The sequence below is a fragment of the Megalobrama amblycephala genome, linkage group LG17 (genome assembly GCF_018812025.1).
Source record: "Megalobrama amblycephala isolate DHTTF-2021 linkage group LG17, ASM1881202v1, whole genome shotgun sequence".
Lineage (NCBI taxonomy): Eukaryota > Metazoa > Chordata > Actinopteri > Cypriniformes > Xenocyprididae > Megalobrama > Megalobrama amblycephala.
Genome location: NC_063060.1, coordinates 7,801,862 through 7,820,838, shown reverse-complemented (window position 1 = coordinate 7,820,838; position 18,977 = coordinate 7,801,862). Strand labels below are relative to the sequence as shown.

At 36.9% G+C, this 18,977-nt stretch overlaps 1 protein-coding gene across 1 annotated transcript in view; it reads left to right on the top strand.

Annotated features, from left to right (window-relative positions):
• Positions 1–18,977, top strand: part of LOC125251176 — an 89,028-nt gene that overhangs the window by 66,695 nt on the left and 3,356 nt on the right. Inside the window, 12 exon segments of the mRNA XM_048164125.1 lie at positions 1,149–1,207; positions 11,650–13,378; positions 14,039–14,110; positions 14,226–14,300; positions 14,474–14,559; positions 14,818–14,995; positions 15,086–15,241; positions 16,043–16,132; positions 16,519–16,629; positions 16,723–17,598; positions 18,172–18,230; positions 18,714–18,962. Of these exon segments, the coding sequence (XP_048020082.1) occupies positions 1,149–1,207; positions 11,650–13,378; positions 14,039–14,110; positions 14,226–14,300; positions 14,474–14,559; positions 14,818–14,995; positions 15,086–15,241; positions 16,043–16,132; positions 16,519–16,629; positions 16,723–17,598; positions 18,172–18,230; positions 18,714–18,962 (3,740 nt within the window).

Here is an 18,977-nt window from a genome sequence, read left to right as displayed (position 1 = left end):
ACATATTAATGCCTTATTCTGCATGACCTTATTCTAAATTCTTAATCCTACCCAATACCTGAACTTAAAAACTATATTTAGAAGCAGTAAATTAGGAGTTTATTGAGGGAAAAGTCATAGTTAATCGTTTATATATGTGTTCTCTATACTGAAGTGTTATCAAAATAATGTAATGTAATGTTAACCCATAAAGCTAAGTAGTTTTTTAAGTTTGATAATTAATATGCTGTCATGTTTATGACAGGTTATGATGTCTTGGCAATGTCAAGTTGTCATGACAAAGACACTGACAGGTTATGATGCATTGGTTTAATGTCAAGTTGTCATAACAAAGACATCTCAAACAATGTCATCTTTGCATTAAAAATGACATAATTGAGCGAATGACATTTAATGACAGCTGTCATAAACATGCATAAAACCTCCTTCATATTCATGACCTGTGTCATGTCACGATTATGAAGGTGTCATGTCAGTCTTATGCACACCTCTTCAAGTAAAGTGTTACCTTTTGTTCACAGGAAAAAAAAAAACGTAATTTAATTTAACGTAATTTAAATATGTAATTTTGGTGATCAAACATGAGTTTTAAGGGATAAAATTGCTGACTACAGGGGGACTTATAAGGTAAAGAAAACACTCAAACAGTAACCACTTAATCTTATAAAACTGCTGCAAAATATGTGTTGTCAGATAAAATCATTTAATAAGGAGAATATATAAAACATTCTGTCCAGGCTTTATTTCTGTATTCTCATGTCATAAATTAATTTTGTATCGTCCAGTTTGACATGACTTGGGTACATTTATGGTTTAGGCCAGGGGTTATCAAACCTGTCCTGGAGGACCCCCAGACATTTTGTACGTCTTCCTCATCTAACACACCTGATAAGGACAACAAATAACAAATAAGGGAGAGTGTCCAAAAAAGTAATGAGAATGTGTCAAAAAAGGGGGAATGTGCAGGGCTGGGGGTCCTCCTGGACAGGTTTGAAAACCCCTGGTTTAGGCACTTTGTTATCTGAATTTTGACATTACAAAAAATAACACAGTGCTATTTCTGTTTTTTTTTTTTTTTTAACACATGCACCAAATTGTGGTAAAGCTGCAAATATATTAAACTTTAACCAAATTTGTGGGCTTGGCAGGTTGTCCACAGAAAGAAGCAAGTACAACCATGAAGGAAAGAAGCACAAGTCAAAAAAAGGTACAGATGATACATGTGTATATAATTAATGCTAAAAAAAATATTTGGGTATTTGTTTACCTTAATCAATTAAAATTAGTAAACATTATTTCTTTAACATTTTGTGAAAGTAATTTTGTTGTGTAAAAACATGTAATAGAAGTGGTCATCCTTTTATGTTTTATGGTTGCTTGAAGACAACAATTACTCAAATTTACTAGAATGATCATGTGTCACTAAAGGATGTCAGGAAAGAAACACATACTCCTTGATCCTCATTCCCCAGTACTAAAGGGGGATGGAGGGGTAGGTTGGGAATGTAAGGGTCAGAAAAGGCCCCCCTTTAATAGGGGCCTATAAACTCTACACTGTAAAAAAAATCCCAGTAAAATTTACGGTAAAAAACCGGCAGCTGTGGTTACCAGAATTTTACCGTAAAAAATACGGTAGCAACGTAAAAAAAAAATCTGTTAAATTTACGGTAAAATAACATATTTCATTAACTGATATTAATGTTAATTTACCAACCTAATGAAGTACTAATATCTGTTTTGTACCTTTATAATACACTGACAATCACCAAACACAGTGGTGATGAGAGTCACATGATGAATCAAAATTCATCACAAGCTAAGGAGGACAGCACTAACATATAGAAGGTGCACACAGTGTCATTCACACACACACTAAACACCATCATGGTAACACACATGACATTTTAAAAATGCAATAAACATTAATTTAACAACATTAGGTGTAACATAAAACCCTAATGTACATAACTGATTAGGAAAAAATGAGAAATACTAAGAAGTTATTTCAACGAAAATATATCAAATGTGAAGTGTCACGCAGGGAATTGTGGGAATGTCAATTTACGGTTTTTCACTGTAAATTTTTACAATGAATTGTTATTTTTCACTTCCAAAAACTGTAAATTTAACGGTATTTTACCGTAAAATTACATTAAATGTACCGTTAGATCTATTACAGTTATTCACCGTATATAGTACGGGAACTTTCTGTAAACCAATTGACAGTTTTTCACCGCAGCATTTTTACAGTCTTTTACTGTTAAAATCACAGTCATTTTTTACAGTGTAGTGACACCTTGGCAGCCAGACATAACAGCGATTTTATCATTTTGTTATGCTATTGTAAAGGGTTAGTTTACCCCAAAATGAAAATTCTTCCATAATTTACTTGCCCACAAGCCATCCTAGGTGTATATGACTATCTTCTTTCAGCCAAACACCATCAGAGTTATATAAAAAAATATCCTGGATCTTCCAAGCTTTATAATAGGAGTGAATGGTACCCTAGATTTTAAAGCCGATAAAGCTCATCCATCCATCCATCATAACAGTAATCAAAATTACTCAAGGGGGTTAATAAAGGACTTCTGAAGTGAAGTCATGCATTTTTGTTAGAAAAATATCCATATTTATAACTTTATAAATTACAATCACTGGCATCCGTTAACGGCTGCTCTTCTGCCATTCCGGAATAGGATTTAGGAGTAGCGTAAGCTTAGGTGAGAGTAGACACCTCTTGCGGTTCAAACAAATAGGGCTGGGCAACAAACTCAAGCTCCTCTTCTCTCCTCTGCACTTCTGCGTTCGTCAACGCACGTATGTTGGGACACTGCAGATGTTAATTTTCAATTAATCAAAACAGCATTATGATTGTGACCATCTCCAAATCAGTGGAGTTTAATGCTGCAGAGATTATGGAATAGAAGCAAAAATATCATCTTTGAAAAGCAATTAGCAGTTCTCATTAAGTCTAATAAGGAGTTAAGGTTGAAATTGTCAGAGCTTGAGCATTATAAGCAGAGATTGAATCTTTGTATTAAAGGGATGAAAGAACATGCTGACGAGGATGCATGGATAGAGGTGGGTGAACTTCTGGGTACCATAGCCCACATCTGGCACAGAAACTGGAAGATGTCTTTGACTCAGTTCACCGGATTGGGATAAAGGAGAGTGGAAGACACTGTCAAATGATTGTTCAGTTCACCATGCAGAGATACAGAGACAGTGATTGTACTTTTTGGTCTAAACAGTGGGGTGAACCAATTTTAACTTAGTGAGTTATGCCATGATGCCATAGTTGCACAATTTTCCTGGGAAACATTGGATAGACATTGGTTATTTTGCATTCAAGAAATTTTTGAAGAAACAAAATATGCTACTGATCTTGTTATATTGGGGGGTGACTTTAATATGGTGTATGATGAGTGGTTAGATAGGTCACCAAGTAAATATAATGTCCATTATTATAATTCATTCACGAGTTTGTTTCCTCATGAAATCTTTAAGCTAATAAGGTTAAGCGTATTTGGCTTACTGTCCGCTGTGGAGGGGCTCGAGGAAGCAGCTTCAACTCGAGCTTGGATATACCCCCCAGGGACTACTAGTGCCTGGAAGAGAAGTATGATAGATGAGATGAGATGCCTAAGTTATGTGGTGGAGTTGGGGAGGTGGAGGGATATCGAAACAACTGATGCCAGAGCAGGGTGAGTAGCTGCTTATATGCTCTGGTCATTAATTGAAAGATTAGGGTTCCCTCCTCTTGAAATTATGTTTGAATTTCACTAATTGAAAGATTAGATGGGTTCACTCCTCCTGAAATTACGTTGTGAACTTCACTTATTATTACGAAAGTGTAATAAAGGTTAATTAGATCCCTGGCGTGAGTCAACACCCTATCTAAGACAGTTATCTTGGTTTAAACCTGACGTCTCTAGCAAGTCCTGAATTGACTTCTGGTTAATTTCTCATTTTTTGCTTTATCAAACTATATCTAGTATCAACTGATACTAGTATCAGCTCCCCTTACAGACCAGTTCAATCGTGTTTGATGAATCATAAAAAAAAAATAAAATGTTTAAGTCTAACCTTTTTGGAAATGAAGATTGTAAAATTGGTTAAAGATATTGTTTCAAAAATTGTTAATGATAATAGCTGTCACGGTGCTCCGAGACTTGCAAGTAAATATCCAAGTGCAGTTTATTTAAGGGAAATCCAAACTCCCAATTACAGCCAGGCAAGGGTCAAAATCCATACAAACAAGAAACAAGACAAAAAACAAACAAACAAACAGAGAAACAAGAAGTCAAATTGCTCAGATTTGCAGGGTAACATTCAGCAAAAACTTGTTAACACAGACAACCAAACTGCGTATAAATATAAAGACACTAACATCATAATAGAATCATCTTGTCATTGCACACAGCTGTTGAGTCCAGAACAAAGGGCTATGGGAATTGGAGTCCTAAGAGTGATTAAAGGATTAGTTCACTTTTAAATAAACTTTTCTTGATAATTTACTCACCCCCATGTCATCCAAAATGTTCATGTCTTTCTTTCTTCAGTCGAAAAGAAATTAAAGTTTTTGATGAAAACATTCCAGGATTTTTCTTAGGTTTCCAGGATATTTAATTTCTTCAAAATTAGTTTCACTGCAGCTTCAAATTGTTCAACATGATCCCAGATGAGAAATAAGGGTCTTATCTAGTGAAACCATTGCTCATTTTCTGAAAAAAATGGAAAATTATATAAGTTTTAACCTTAAATGCTCACCTTGAACTAGCTCTCTTCTTCTTCTTCTCTATTTGAATTCTAGCAGTGTAGACACTGCTAAGAGTAATGCTGCCCTCCACAGGTCAAAGTTTGAACTAATTTTTATATGCAATATGCTAGTTCAATAGTATATAACAATTAGTTTAAACTTTGACTTTAAACTTAGTTTAAACAATGAGCGATGGTTTCTCTAGATAAGACCCTTATTTCTCATCTGGGATCGTGTTGAACAATTTGAAGCTGCAGTGAAACTAATTTTGACCTTCAACTGTTTGGTGCCCATTCAAGTCTACTATATGGAGAAAAATCCTGGAATGTTTTCATCAAAAACTTTAATTTCTTTTCGACTGAAGAAAGAAAGACATGGACATATTGGATGACATGGGGGTGAGTAAATTATCAGGAAAAGTTTATTTAAAAGTGAACTAATCCTTTAATGTCCAGAGTAGACTGCCCTCTGGTGGCAGTCAAAGGCACAGAAAAGTTAGTGCTGGCCACTAGGGCTATAACGGGACAGTCAGGGAGCTCAGGAACCCCCTCTAAGGCACTGTTTAGAATGATCTCTCTGGCTGTATTAAGGCAGACAGACAGTTCAGGAATGACCTCTATGGTCGTGTCGAGGCAAACAGGAAACTCAGGAACCAGCTCTGTGGTCATATCAGGGCAGACAGAGCACTCAGAGATGACTTCCATGGTCGTATCAAGGCAGACAGGGAGTTCATAGATCACAAGGCACAGAGGCAAACTCTGGAGTAAACTCATGGACTGGAGTGGGCTTATGGGCTGGAGCTGACGTGTGCGCAGCCCACACACACCAAATGGCTGTGGCCGAAAGCTCAGGCGTGGCAGCCATCTCGGCTGAGAGTTCTGGAGTGGACTCACAGGCTGTAGCCTGGAGTCCTTCCGCTTCAACCCCACTGCAAAAAGATTGAGCTAATTCACCCACCTCCATGCTCTGCTGGCGTAGGGCCGTCAAGTTTAAGACGTGCCCTCCATTCAAGCTTAGAAGCTGGGGGAACGATCCGGACATGGGCGTAGGTTTAGGGGGGGACGCTAGGTACTAGTCCCTATCAATATTTTGAGATGACAAATTTGTCCCCACCAATATTTAGCAAGCTCCTTTGAACTGCTATTTGGATTTTTGCACTGCTATTTGGATCGATTCTAACAGCCAGGACGACGACAGTACAAGAAACGCCGTATTTTGATTGGCGGCGGGGTATCTGACAGGCTACACGCGCGGGCCGGGACTACTTTTGTGCTTGCACTAGCAGCGAGCGAGCGAGCGGGTGGTGTGTGTGTGTGTGTGCACGCGCATGTTGAGGAAGCCGACGGTAAGTTACCAGGGCTGTCTCTCTGCCACATACAAAGGCCAGAGTAAAAACATTTTAATATTCCATTTTTTTGCCCCTTTTTGTACTTTGTAGATCCCACCCAAGAAGAAGAAAGGGGACATAAGAAGCTTTTTCATAAAGCAGAGTCAGAGTGTAAGTAGGCAAAATAACTAGCTAGCCACACAATAAACTAGCAGTAGTGACTGACCAGGCTTTCAAATGCAGATTCTGTGGAAAATAGTATTAACTGGTGATAGTATGTGTTACCCAGGATGATAGAATGCTACGTTAGCAAGTAACTGAATGTCAATTAGCCTGTACCTTAACTTAACTGAATCTTGCAGTCAACATAAACGGTGGATCTGAGACATTTTTCATTTCCTACATTCTGTTTATGTAATGTATTTGTGAGTGTAGCCTATCCTACATGCAGAGAAATAAAAGGGAAACCACCCACAGTTTAATGAAGAACTGACATTGCTAGACACATGTGCTGGAAAAACGTGTTGGCAATGTTAAAAAGGCAAAAGTTAACACTGTTGGTTATTCAAATATAATGAATCATTATTTAATTGATAATATCCAATAACACTACCTGGTAGGAGGGTTAAACTTGCTAGCCATAGGATAGACTACAAAATTAATTAACCATTTTGTATGCAGGAAAGACAGCATCAAACCACAACAGATTTACAATTACATTTATTCATTTAGCAGACACTTTTATTCAAAGCGACTTACAATTGAGAACAATAGAAGCAGTAAATCTAGGACAACAATATGCAAGTGTTATGACCCTTCCCAGTTTATTCTAATGCACTATTTTTTATTTTTGTTATACTAATCAATATTATATAGTTCAACAATGATAAAATGTTAGAATATGATCTGTATTTTATTCTAATGTTGATCTAGCTTACTGCTAGTCTCATACAGACAAACTAACACATAGATTAACATAAATTTCAACACATTAATCCACAAAACCATGTCTCCTTCATATTTAAAAATGGCTCTGAAATATAAACATGATGTGTTGAATGCATACTGTGTTACGTGTGTATTTTAATAAAAAAGGAAATCACCATTAAATCACTGGTATCTTACAACAAAAGAATTCCACCAAAGCTGAGACCAAACCTATGCCCATGGATCCGGATAACCATACTGCTCGACCTAGCGTGGTCAGTTTTTTGTCACGGTGCTTTGAGACTTGCATGTAAAGATCCAAGTGCAGTTTATTTAAGGGAAATCCAAACTCGTAGTTACAGCCAAGCAAGGGTCAAAATCCATACAAATCAGTCCAAACAAGACAAAAATCCAAACAGAAAAACAAGAAGCCAGAATGCTCATATGCGCAGGGTAACAATCAGCAAAAACTTGATAACACAGACAGAACCAAACTGTGTATAAATAGACAGACACTAACAACATAATAGACAACAAAGGGTTATGGGAATTGGAGTCCTAAGAGTGATTAATGTCCAGGGTAGCGTGCCCTCTGGTGGTAGTCAAGGGCACTCCATCAGGTGATTATGACAGCTTGGTTTCCTGGACAAGTAAATAGGAATTCTTTAAATACAAACTTCTCCAAATATCTATTTTTTATTTTTTTTATAGTAAACAGCTTGATAAATCTTATATTTTAGAAGAGACCTCTGTTATTAAAGAAATAAATGAATATTCTATCAAATTAAGTTAAACAGAGGATAATAGATCAAGATTAAGGGGCATTTATTAGATCAAGAGCTAAGTGGATGGCAAAAGGAACTCTGTTAAAACTTTAATCTTTGGGGTGTTCTAATACACAATTAATAGCTGAAGAAATCACCAACTTTTTTTAGGATTTATATTCATCCTTCTCTTCAATATTATTCCCTCTTTGAAAAAAAAATGTCCCTCATATAGATGAACAATTCGAAATTATATGTAATGCAGAATTAACAATTGAAGAGCTTGATTCTGCTGTTGTGTCTGTCATTAGATAAATCACCTGGCCCAGATGGTATTACATCCAACTTCTATCATAATTTTTGGGATTTATTAAGGGAATTTCTTAATGCAGGTTTTCAGGAAATGACTAAAAACTGGTTTTGCCTAGTTCAATGAGACAAGGCCTCATCATGCTTATTCCCAAACCAGGAATGACTGGACAACTTACCACCTATAACTTTACTAAACAATGACTATAAAATGACTAACCCACATATATAATAATCACTTGAAACTTGATTTATTCAAAATTATTGGGGAGACACAAACTGATTTCATTAGGCTGATCTTTACTTATTAATATTCGACTGGTTCTGGACTTGCTGGAGTATAAACAAGAAATGGAGGATGATGATGGGGTACTTTTATTTTTAGATTTCAATAAAGTTAGAACATTCTTTAATTTTTTAAATGTTTACAACACAAATACCAATAGCTCAGGTGTCCTACCAAAAGGTACTTCATCCAGATTTGATATCAAGAGATGAGTTAAACATTCTCATCTTCATTATTTATTCTGGCTACAGAGATGTCATGAACTGCACAGGGACACGAAGGCTGAGGATCTGAATGCAGGATTTATTAGGATGAACGTAGTCGTACAGGCAGAGGTCAAACACCAGCAAACAGATACAAGCGGGCAAGGCAAGAGTAATCCAATAAACAGGCAGGGAATCAAGAAAACAAGGGAACATGAAACAAGGAAACGCTCAGGATTGCAGTAGTAACACTAGACAAAACTTTGCACCGATAGAGTGAAACACTATATATTATATATTATATTAAGGGGTGTGGTCCAATGAGTGTCCATGGTAACAAACAAGGGGAGCAGCAGGGGAACATGAGGTGCACAAACAGAGGAGACACAGGGAACACAGACAAGGATCATGACATAGCCCCCCTCCTAAGGAGTGGCTTCCAGATGCTCCAAATCCAGAGAGGCAGGGTGGAGGTGAAAAATGGGGCGGAGTGGAGGGCCAGGTCCATGGAGTGGAAGAGGGCCTGCCAACAGAAGCTTAGCAGGGTGCCAGGGCGGAGCAAGCGGCCAGGGTGGCGCAGGCTGGGAAGGAGGTCTTCAGTGCGGGTCCAGGGACTCTAGGTGCCATGGCGGCTCGGATGCCTCAGAGAGATTCTCGGAAATTCCTTTGGGAGGGTCTGCACTTTGGCCTGGAGTGGATTCTGAAGCGGGATAGTGGAATGGATTATGAAGTGGGATAGTGGAATGGAGCGGGCTCGTGGAGTGGAGCGGGCTCTGCAACTGGAGCTGAGTCTGGCGCAGGCTTGGTGACTGAAGCGGGCTCAGAGTCTGGAGCGGGCTCGGTGACTGGATTTATTAGGATGAGCGTAGTCGTACAGGCAGACGTCAAACACCAGCAAACAGATACAAGAGGGCAAGGCAAAAGAGTAATCCAATAAACAGGCAGGGAATCAGGAAAAACGAGGAACAAAAAAACACTCAGGATTACAGTAGTAACACTAAACAAAACTTCACACCAAATGAGTGAAACACAGGGACTATATAGTATATACTATATACACAGACACAAACAAGCTTATCAAGATAACGAGTTAACAAGGGGGCGTGGTCCAATGAGTGTCCATGGTAACAAACAAGGGGAGCAGCAGGGGAACATGAGGTGCACAAACAGAGGAGATACAGGGAACACAGACAAGGATCATGACAGATGTTGGCTCTCATAATTAAATTCTGCAATGCTTCCCAACAAACTTATTTCCTCTTGTTTCAATTCTATATTATATCCGACATTTCTATATCATAATGGTATTTTGCAAGCTTTATGATAAGCCATTTGTAAAAAATGTGAATACAATATATTTGTATTCAATATAATATGCCTGATTGGTGTATATACTGTATACATATAATATATATATTTTATGTAATGGCAAAGCTCCATTTTCAGTGACCATTATCCCTGGCCTTTAACCCTTGATGGGTGCTTGGGGTCAGTCTGACCCCGCTGACAGTTTCCGTTTTTAAAAAGTGTTCCCTTCATCTCAAGGGCATGAAACTCTGTGAATTTTCCTAAATAATCTAAATCTAAACGTGCACAAAAAAATCTGGGCTTGATTTGGTTGTTCTAAAGGTGTGTAAAAAAAAAAAAAAAAAAAAATCACCCTCAGGGTCAGATTGACCCCACATTGAAAATGAATGGGAAAATGAAAAAAGCTACTTTTTTCATTTTATTTGTCAAAAACATAAAAAAAAATACATCCAGAATAAATCTGAAATGTTCTACATTTGCATAAAGGTCTGGTCCTAGACCATAAACACAAAGTACACACACACACACACACACGTGTGTGACTGCAACAGAGAGCATTTTTATAGAAACTGGCAAATAATAAATATAATAATAATAAATAAATGGCAACAAAACTGGCCTAAATCTGAAAAATTTTACATGTAAATAAAGGTCTGGTCCTTGACCATAAACACAAAGTGAAACGAACATTCTATCTCATACACACACACATACACACACATAAACATAAACACACACAGACACACACACACACACGTGTGTGACTGCAACAGAGGGCATTTCTGTAGAAATTGGCAAATAAAATAAAAAAACTGGCTTAAATCTGAAAAATTTTACATGTAAATAAAGGTAAATAAAGGTTTGTGTTTTACATGTAAAACATAAAGTCAAACGAACTTTCTAACTCATACACACACACACACATACACACACACACACACACACACACACACACACACACATACAAACACACACATGTGTGTGTGTGTGACTGCAACAGAGAGCATTTTTTAGAAATTGGCAAATAAAATCAACAAAACTGGCCTAAATATGAAAAATGTAAATACATGTAAATAAAGGTCTGGTCCTTGACCATAAATACAAAGTCGAACAAACATTCTATCTCACACAAATACACACACATAAACACAAACACCCACAGTCCCTATTGAGTCCCTATTGAGTATTGACCTCTATTGGATATATGTGGTCATTGCACTTTCTTTCTTTAACTATAATTCCTAAAGTTTTTCCACAAACCTCTAGATGGTAGTATTCTATCCCTAACACATAGAGCAATGTCCAAATACAATTTAGATTTAATTAAGTTCATCATTAAAGTGATTTTTTCATTAAAGATCAAATTTTCATGAGCCAATTTATGACATGGTTAAGTAATTGTGCAGTAAATTGGTAAAAAAAAAATATATATATATATATATATATATATATCCACAAAAACAGCATAAATGTATAGATGAGAAGTAAATAAAAAAAAATGATATAAAGTTTATCATATAAAAAATGTATATTTCCTTATGCAATCGCTCTGTAAAAGTTTGGGGTCAATCTGACCCCGAGGGACTAAATCATCGGTACAATTAAGGGACCTTAATAAAGTATGGAAAGTGTGAAAGGGTTTTGATGAATAGAAAGTTCAAGAAACATTATTTATTTGAAACAGAAATCTTTTGAAACACTATTGGAACGTACTGTTCTGTGGTTGTGTTTTTTAAACCATTAAAATCAACTTTTTATTTTTTTAGATTGGAGTGGCATGATTCTTCAGTATAAGACTTCAGTCATTGACAGATTTAAGTTTGTGACAGAGTATCACCATCCATCTGAAGAACGCGTGGAACTGGCTGCCCGTTACACTGAACCAGTGATCATTCAGAAGACCAAAGAGCAGATTGAGAAGTACTATCGTGAACATGTGAAGTCTGCTCACGCTTCTGGAATAAATACATCATATAAACTGTTATCAAATGACAAGAATCACAGCATCAGAATAGACCAGCTGTTCAGTCCCGACAGTGATGGAAACACACCGAAAACTGTGATTCTCAGTGGTGATTCTGGAAGAGGTAAATCCTTCATGTTACAGAAGATCATGTTGGACTGGGCTTCTGGAGAACTTTACTCTGAAAACTTTGCTGTAGTTTTTCTGTTGAAGTGTGAAGAGCTGAAGTGTATTTCTGAGGAGATGAGCTTGATTGATCTCTTGAGCTGGAGTTGCAGTTTAACACCAGATCACATCTCACAGATACTACAGTTAACACCAGAGAAAGTCCTCTTCCTCATTGATGGATTGGATGAGTATGTATTTCATCCACCCATTCATTTCGTTGCTTTACACACTAATCCATCCAAGAAAACGTCACCTATGGACACTCTTAAGAGTCTGTTGTGGGGTGTTTTGCTGCCAGAATCATTCATGCTTGTAACTATGAGATCTATAGCTGATGATACTGTGATGAATCTCATTGAGGGACCTCAGCGTTACACTGATATTGTGGGCTTCTCTGAGAGAGGGGTGCAGGAGTACTTCCACAAGTTCTTTCAGGATGAGCAACTCTTTAATAAAACATATGAGAGTGTGAAGACAAATGAAGGCGTCATGACTACCTGCTCTGTGCCTTTGCTGTGTTGGATGATCTGTTTTTGTCTGAAGAAGCACTTTACAGGTGGGGAGCATGTGATGGCAGAACTAAAGACAACCACCTCCATATATGTGCACTTTGTGTCCACTCTACTGGAGCATCATGATCAGAGTCAGTCTGTCCTCACCATGCTGAGGAGTCTGGGTCAGCTGGCAGAGGAAGGGATGAAGAAGCGAGAAGGTATTTTTGAAGAGAAGAGTGTGACTGCCACTGGCTTAGATCCCGCTACTAGTCTGTTCTTGGGTAAAGATAAAGAGATAAACAGACAGGAGCCAGTGTTCAGGTTTATGCATCCAACCTTTCAGGAGTTTTTTACAGGTCTTTATTATGTTTTACTGGATGAAAAAGAGTCCTGGGGAAAAGTCAGTGAACTGTTGAACAAGCTGAAATATAAGGGTATAATCGATGTACCATCTCCAGAAAGAAGATCAAATTCCATCCCTTCAGTCATGATGTTTCTCTTTGGCCTCTTAAATGAGAAGGTGAACAGCTCACTCTTTGAAAAGATCAAGTGGACTGTTCCTCACAAAATCAAACTGAAGAAAGACTTACAGGATATTATCTTGACAATGAAAAAACAGCACGGATGTGAACTGTTTGCTCTTCACTGTCTGTATGAGCTCCATGATGAGGTGTTCATGAGGAGAACTTTGGCAGATTGGGTATCCATGGATCTGTCTAACATTTCCCTGAGGAGCACAGACTGTTGTGTGCTGCTGTACTGTCTTCAGTGCTGTCCACACATCAGAGAACTGAACCTCATGTACTGTGATTTAACAGCTGATAAACTCAAGATTCTTCAGCCAGCACTCTGTATGTGTGAGACCCTGAGGTCAGTGTGATGCATGGAGAAACACTTGTTGATTGAAATGTAATTATTGATTGAAACTTCCTAAAATACAAATGCAGAATATTATTACTTAAATTACTTTTATGTCAGTGACAAGACATAATAATAATAATACAAGACCTACAAAACTGTGGGTTTCTTAAAATATGAGACAGATATTTTGCCTCTGATGACATCCCTTAGTTTAGATTGTAGTTGTTTTAAAATGTCATATTTATGAATTGAAAATATTAAATTTAATATGAATATGACAATTGTAACATTTGCAAAGAAAGCACTGAAATGTAAAAATATTTATACATTACAACATACATTAGTAATAAAAAAACGTAGATATACAGTATCGAAATGCACACTCAATTGTACTCAAGTTGCAAGAATATGTTTTGCCTTTCCTTGACATTTTTAGAGTCATTAAATCAGAAAATTTGCCAACATTTTTGAAACCATGTGAAAACATAACGAATAGAAAGATGAAATTTCTATGCACAAAATGTTTAAACCAGATTTTAAATAGATTTCTCCTCTTCTTTATCTTGGACATGCTTATTTGACATTGACCCATTTATCATATTTATATCATATATTACTCAGTAAAAGATTTAATTTCTAAATTAATTTTGTTTTTGTTTTTGTTTCAAGGTTGTCAGTGAAAAACCTTCCAGAAGTTGGAGATTTGATCCAGATTGATTCAAAACTCTTGAAAAAACTAAAGTAATTTTAACAAACATCCTAATTCCAATAAAGCCATTTGAAATATTTAGAAAACTAATAAATTATTGAATTTAAGTGAATTGTTGAAATGTTATCTGGTTCTATGACTTGGTAGAGTTCAAGAGGATGAATACAGCGCTGAGAGTCCCAGATGGACGCTTGACCTGTCAGTCACTCCTGGAGAAATCTTGTAAGAAAATATTGCACATAAACTATAATCTTTCTTATCAAGAATAATTCATAGCATAAGTATATATTCCTATATAGAAAAATGTATGTTGTAGAAAACAGATATAATTCATAGTAAGTGTGGTGCTTAAATAACATTAAATAAATGTTCATCTGTGTTTTTCTTTGTTTCAGGTTGACTTTGAGCTCCTCAGAGAAGAACAGAACCTTTTCACAGACTGAGATGACTTATTTTCACAGTTATCGAAAACGCAAATCTAGTAAAGTTTTTAATAGTAATATTTTAATTTAAAAAAATACACATTTATAATATAATACTTTGTGTTATATTACTTGGCAGTAAATGACAAAAAACTTATTACCATAACACTGCTGTGAGGGTGTTTACAACTGCTGAGGGAGGGTCAAAATTTTTCCCTCTGTTGTAAAGTTGTGGAAACATTATCCTAGATTTTTCTTTTAGAGCAAATGCAAATACAACAATTATATTTGCTGTCATCTCCCTTTTACTGCTATAGAACTTTACCCAACCATGATGACTTCTGCTTCTGAGAACCCCGGAAGTGTGAAAAGGGTCCATGCATCATTTCCAGCAGTCTTAAACATCAGTCTTACATGTTTACACTCAGAGATATCCAGCACTGACTGGACACTCTTCTTACAGAGAATCAGCAATGCAGGAAAATTAGCACAAGAGTAAGATGAGAATTTTACGATTACGCTGATGATCTCATCAGTAGCTTTAATGTTATTCATACATGTAATGGTCACATGCAATTTTTGCAGCTCTTCAGCTCTTGAGGATCATATCAGTTTGCTGCTGTCTTCATTTCACTCAGTGGGTTTGAAGAAGTTGGATCTGAAGGTGTTCAGTCTGAATGAGAGCTGGGCTTCTGGGATCATTTCCCTCGTCCAGACCTGCACCAGTCTACAGGAGCTCAGGTAAGAGCATTTGCTTTAGTTCATGAAAGTGATTTCTGTCATGTCCTCTGATACCAGGCACAGTGGTCCCACACAGTTATTGGATGCTTAATGGGTTATTTCACCCAAAAATGAAAATTCTGTCATTAATTACTCACCCTCATGTCGTTCCACACCTGCAAGACTTTCGTTCATCTTCAGAACACAAATTAAGATATTTTTGATGAAATCCAAGAGGTATGTGACTCCTCCATTGACAGCAATTTAACCACCACTTTCAAGGTCCAGAAAGGTACTAAAGACATCATTAAACAAGTTGATGTGACTACAGTGGTTCAACCTTACTGTTATGAAGCGACAAGAATACTTTTTGTGTGCAAAAACAAAACAAAAATAACGATTTTATTCAACAACATCCTCCTGATGCAGGAGCCAGCCAATACTGACAGGGTAGAGAAGAAATTGTTTAATAAAGTCATTAATTTTTTGTTTTTGCGCACAAAAAGTATTCTCATCGCTTCATAACATTAAGGTTGAACCCCTGCAGTCACGTCAACCTTTAGTTTTGGTCTGTTCCTCGCACACAAAGCTATTGTATATCTTCAGATGATTTGCAATATAGAGGCCAAAATATGGACCAATTTTTATGATGGTTTTATGGAACTTTTGCACCATATTCAAGAAGCGCTGACAGCTATTTTCTTCAGAATGTGTCATTTTGTTAAAGAATTGAAAGTTTTGCTATGAAAGCAGTACAAAAAATTAATAGCCCATTATTATGATTTTTTGCTTATTGATGTTTATGTAACATTAATATTGTAGTGTCAGTGTCACTGGATTGCTGCTGAAAGAGGGACTTGAGTTACTGCAAAAATCACTGATGGATCCACACTGCACTGTGACCATTGAAGGGTATGTGTGCCCAATGTGCTTTTTTTTAGTCTAATGCCTAGATGCATTTTAACTAGATTAAAACCACAAAACAAATGATAAATTACTTAATGAGGATAGAAGTTAAGAATCTTCAGATATCTGATAATTTCTGATCTGTTATTTCATTAAAAGGGTATCAAGCTAATCAAGTTTTTTTTGTAAAATAAATGTGAATTTTCCTTGTTATAGGTTAAGGATGAGATTCCACTCTCCATTTTACGGTCCCCAATTGCTTAATTTGAAATACAATCACCAATGTGGTTCACATCTAACAATATCATGGTCTCTTAAAAAAGAATCTCCAGCATAATGGTGATATATTTTGCATAATTTTATTTATTCTGGTTTCCTCCATGTTTATTAAGGAGGAAGTGCTGTAAACCCACTGACCAGTGCACAGAAGAGGACTGGAGTCAGAGCTGTAATAAGAAAGTGGAGATTCACTTCAAACCAAAGGTTTTGGAGGAGCTGGAAGAGTGAGATCATTTTAATTTTACAAAAAAAGTTTTTATATTTTTCTTATTTATACATTCATCATCTCATTTATCATTATCATCTCTGTTCTCTAGGCTGAACATCTCTGACTATGAACAGTCTGGTCTGGATCTTCACTGTCAGTCTTGTGTTCACATTGTTGATAGTGATCAGTGGGTTCAGGTGGAGCCGTCAGTCTGTACAGATGAAGGAGGGTCAAAGTTCAGGATCAGCACTCAGGCGGGTCGATTCGAGTGCAGCAGGACCAGAATGCGATGGGTCTGTTCTGGTGACGTCACTCTCCAGTACTGTGCAGTAGATGGACGTTTCCTCAGTGCAGAGCTGGAGCGGCTTCAGTGTGAGCGAATTGGTCCAGTGATTGATGTGACCGTGATCTCAGGGAAACTGGAGGAGGCTCATCTGCCTCATTACGCCTGTTTAGCAGAGTCTGACCCCTCTCTCACAGATACTGTGAAGCTCCTGAACAAAAGAGATGAAGGAATATCTTTACAATCTGTAGAGTTGACCCGTTATCATGCTAAAATACTCCAACCATCCTTCTCTCTTATAACTCTAATTATAAGCCTGTTCACACAGTGGGAAGAACACTGTGACCTTCTTATCTACATGCACTGTAAAGATCCTCTCATTCTTCATATCTACTTTTTTCCAATGAATGACACTTGTTCAAAAGAATATGTTGAGCAGAATGAAAAATCTGATCATCGGATCTCTCATCCCAGACCTAACGGACCATTTCAGATGAAAACGGCGCACATTCTTGAGGTTCCTGGTGCTTCTGTGCTTCCTGAAGAGGGGATTTCATTTAGAACAGATGTTGATCCAAACTTCTTCGAGATCATGCAACGTCAGTATGGTGATGTACCTTTGAATCTTGTCAGAGTGAAGGACAAGACATCCGTTTGGATTTCCACAATATGGAAAGCCAAATTCGACAGGTTAATTCAAAGGCAAGTCCAAATTGAGCCACAACTGAATTCTGAGATTAATAAAGCTCAGTATTATGAGGAACACAGATCAGCTCTCATTCAAAGGGTTAAAAATGTGAAGAGCATTGCAGATAAAATAATTCATGAGGAACTATATTCTGAAATCACACATACTAATTTAAGCAGTCAGGATAATATGAGTTACACAGTGCATTCAAGTGGTGTGACTGCAAAAGTCAAATTAATTTAGACAGCTATCCAAGCTATGCTACATATCATGAAATCATGTCATTCATCTTGGAAAAGATGCCAGCAATGCTGCCGTTTAGTTCTAGAATGTAAGATATAACTGATATAAGAACTAATTTAAATATCTCTGTCCTAGATGATTATCATATTATTAAGCATCAGCTTCACTAAAATAGGTATTAAGGTCTATATCGCCAAGCAGGTCAGCAACTTGGACCAATTATATCATGCTTTACCTTAAATCACTGTTGTTGTTCTTGTTGTTGTTTTTAATGAAACCCAACTTTTATGTGACAAAAATAAAGCATTGAAAATCTTAATAGATTATCTGTGTTCGTTTGACAGGTTAACCTCACAAATAAACAACAACAAACATGAAGAAGAGAAGCAGAAGCCATCCGAAGGTTGCATCTCTCTCTCTCTCTCTCTCTCTCTATCTATCTATCTATCTGTCTGTCTATCTGTCTGTCTGTCTGTCATCCATGCTTCCTTATAGTTTTGGAGAAATGTTTTCAGCAAATGTGCCTTAGCTATTGGGATCAACTAAGTTTGTATGTAAATTGACATAAATGTTTTGTTTTTAAAGATGTTTAAATTAAAAACAACACAAAACAAACAAAAAATATAATGTAAGTGATCATAACAATTTAGGTTAGACAGAAAATTATTTTTCATTGACAGTGGAAAGTAAAGTTTGGAGACGTGGCTGATGTAGGCACCAGTCTCAGATGCTGCTTGTTCCTGCAATTTTCTAGAATGTTCATGTGTCACTAAACACAAGCTACTTCATTCTGCTGGTGGCTCTATTTGGTCACTCTGATCTGAAATGTTTTGGCTTGTTTGAGTACTGTGTAAAACTGTGATTAATTTAATAATTTGTTTTTCAGAGGCCCAGTTTGTGGATAGGAACCGGGCAGCGCTTATTCAAAGGGTTAAGGTTGTGATGGCAATAGCAGATGAGTTAAAAAATAAAGACATGATACATGATGAAACATATTTAGAGATCAGAGCAGAAGGAACCAACCAGGGCAAAATGAGAAAGCTGTTTGAAGCACTGCATTCTGGAGGAGACAGAGTGAAAAATGACTTTTATTATGCGCTGAAACATCATGAAAAATTCCTCTTCAAAGACCTGGGTAAGAGAATCTACA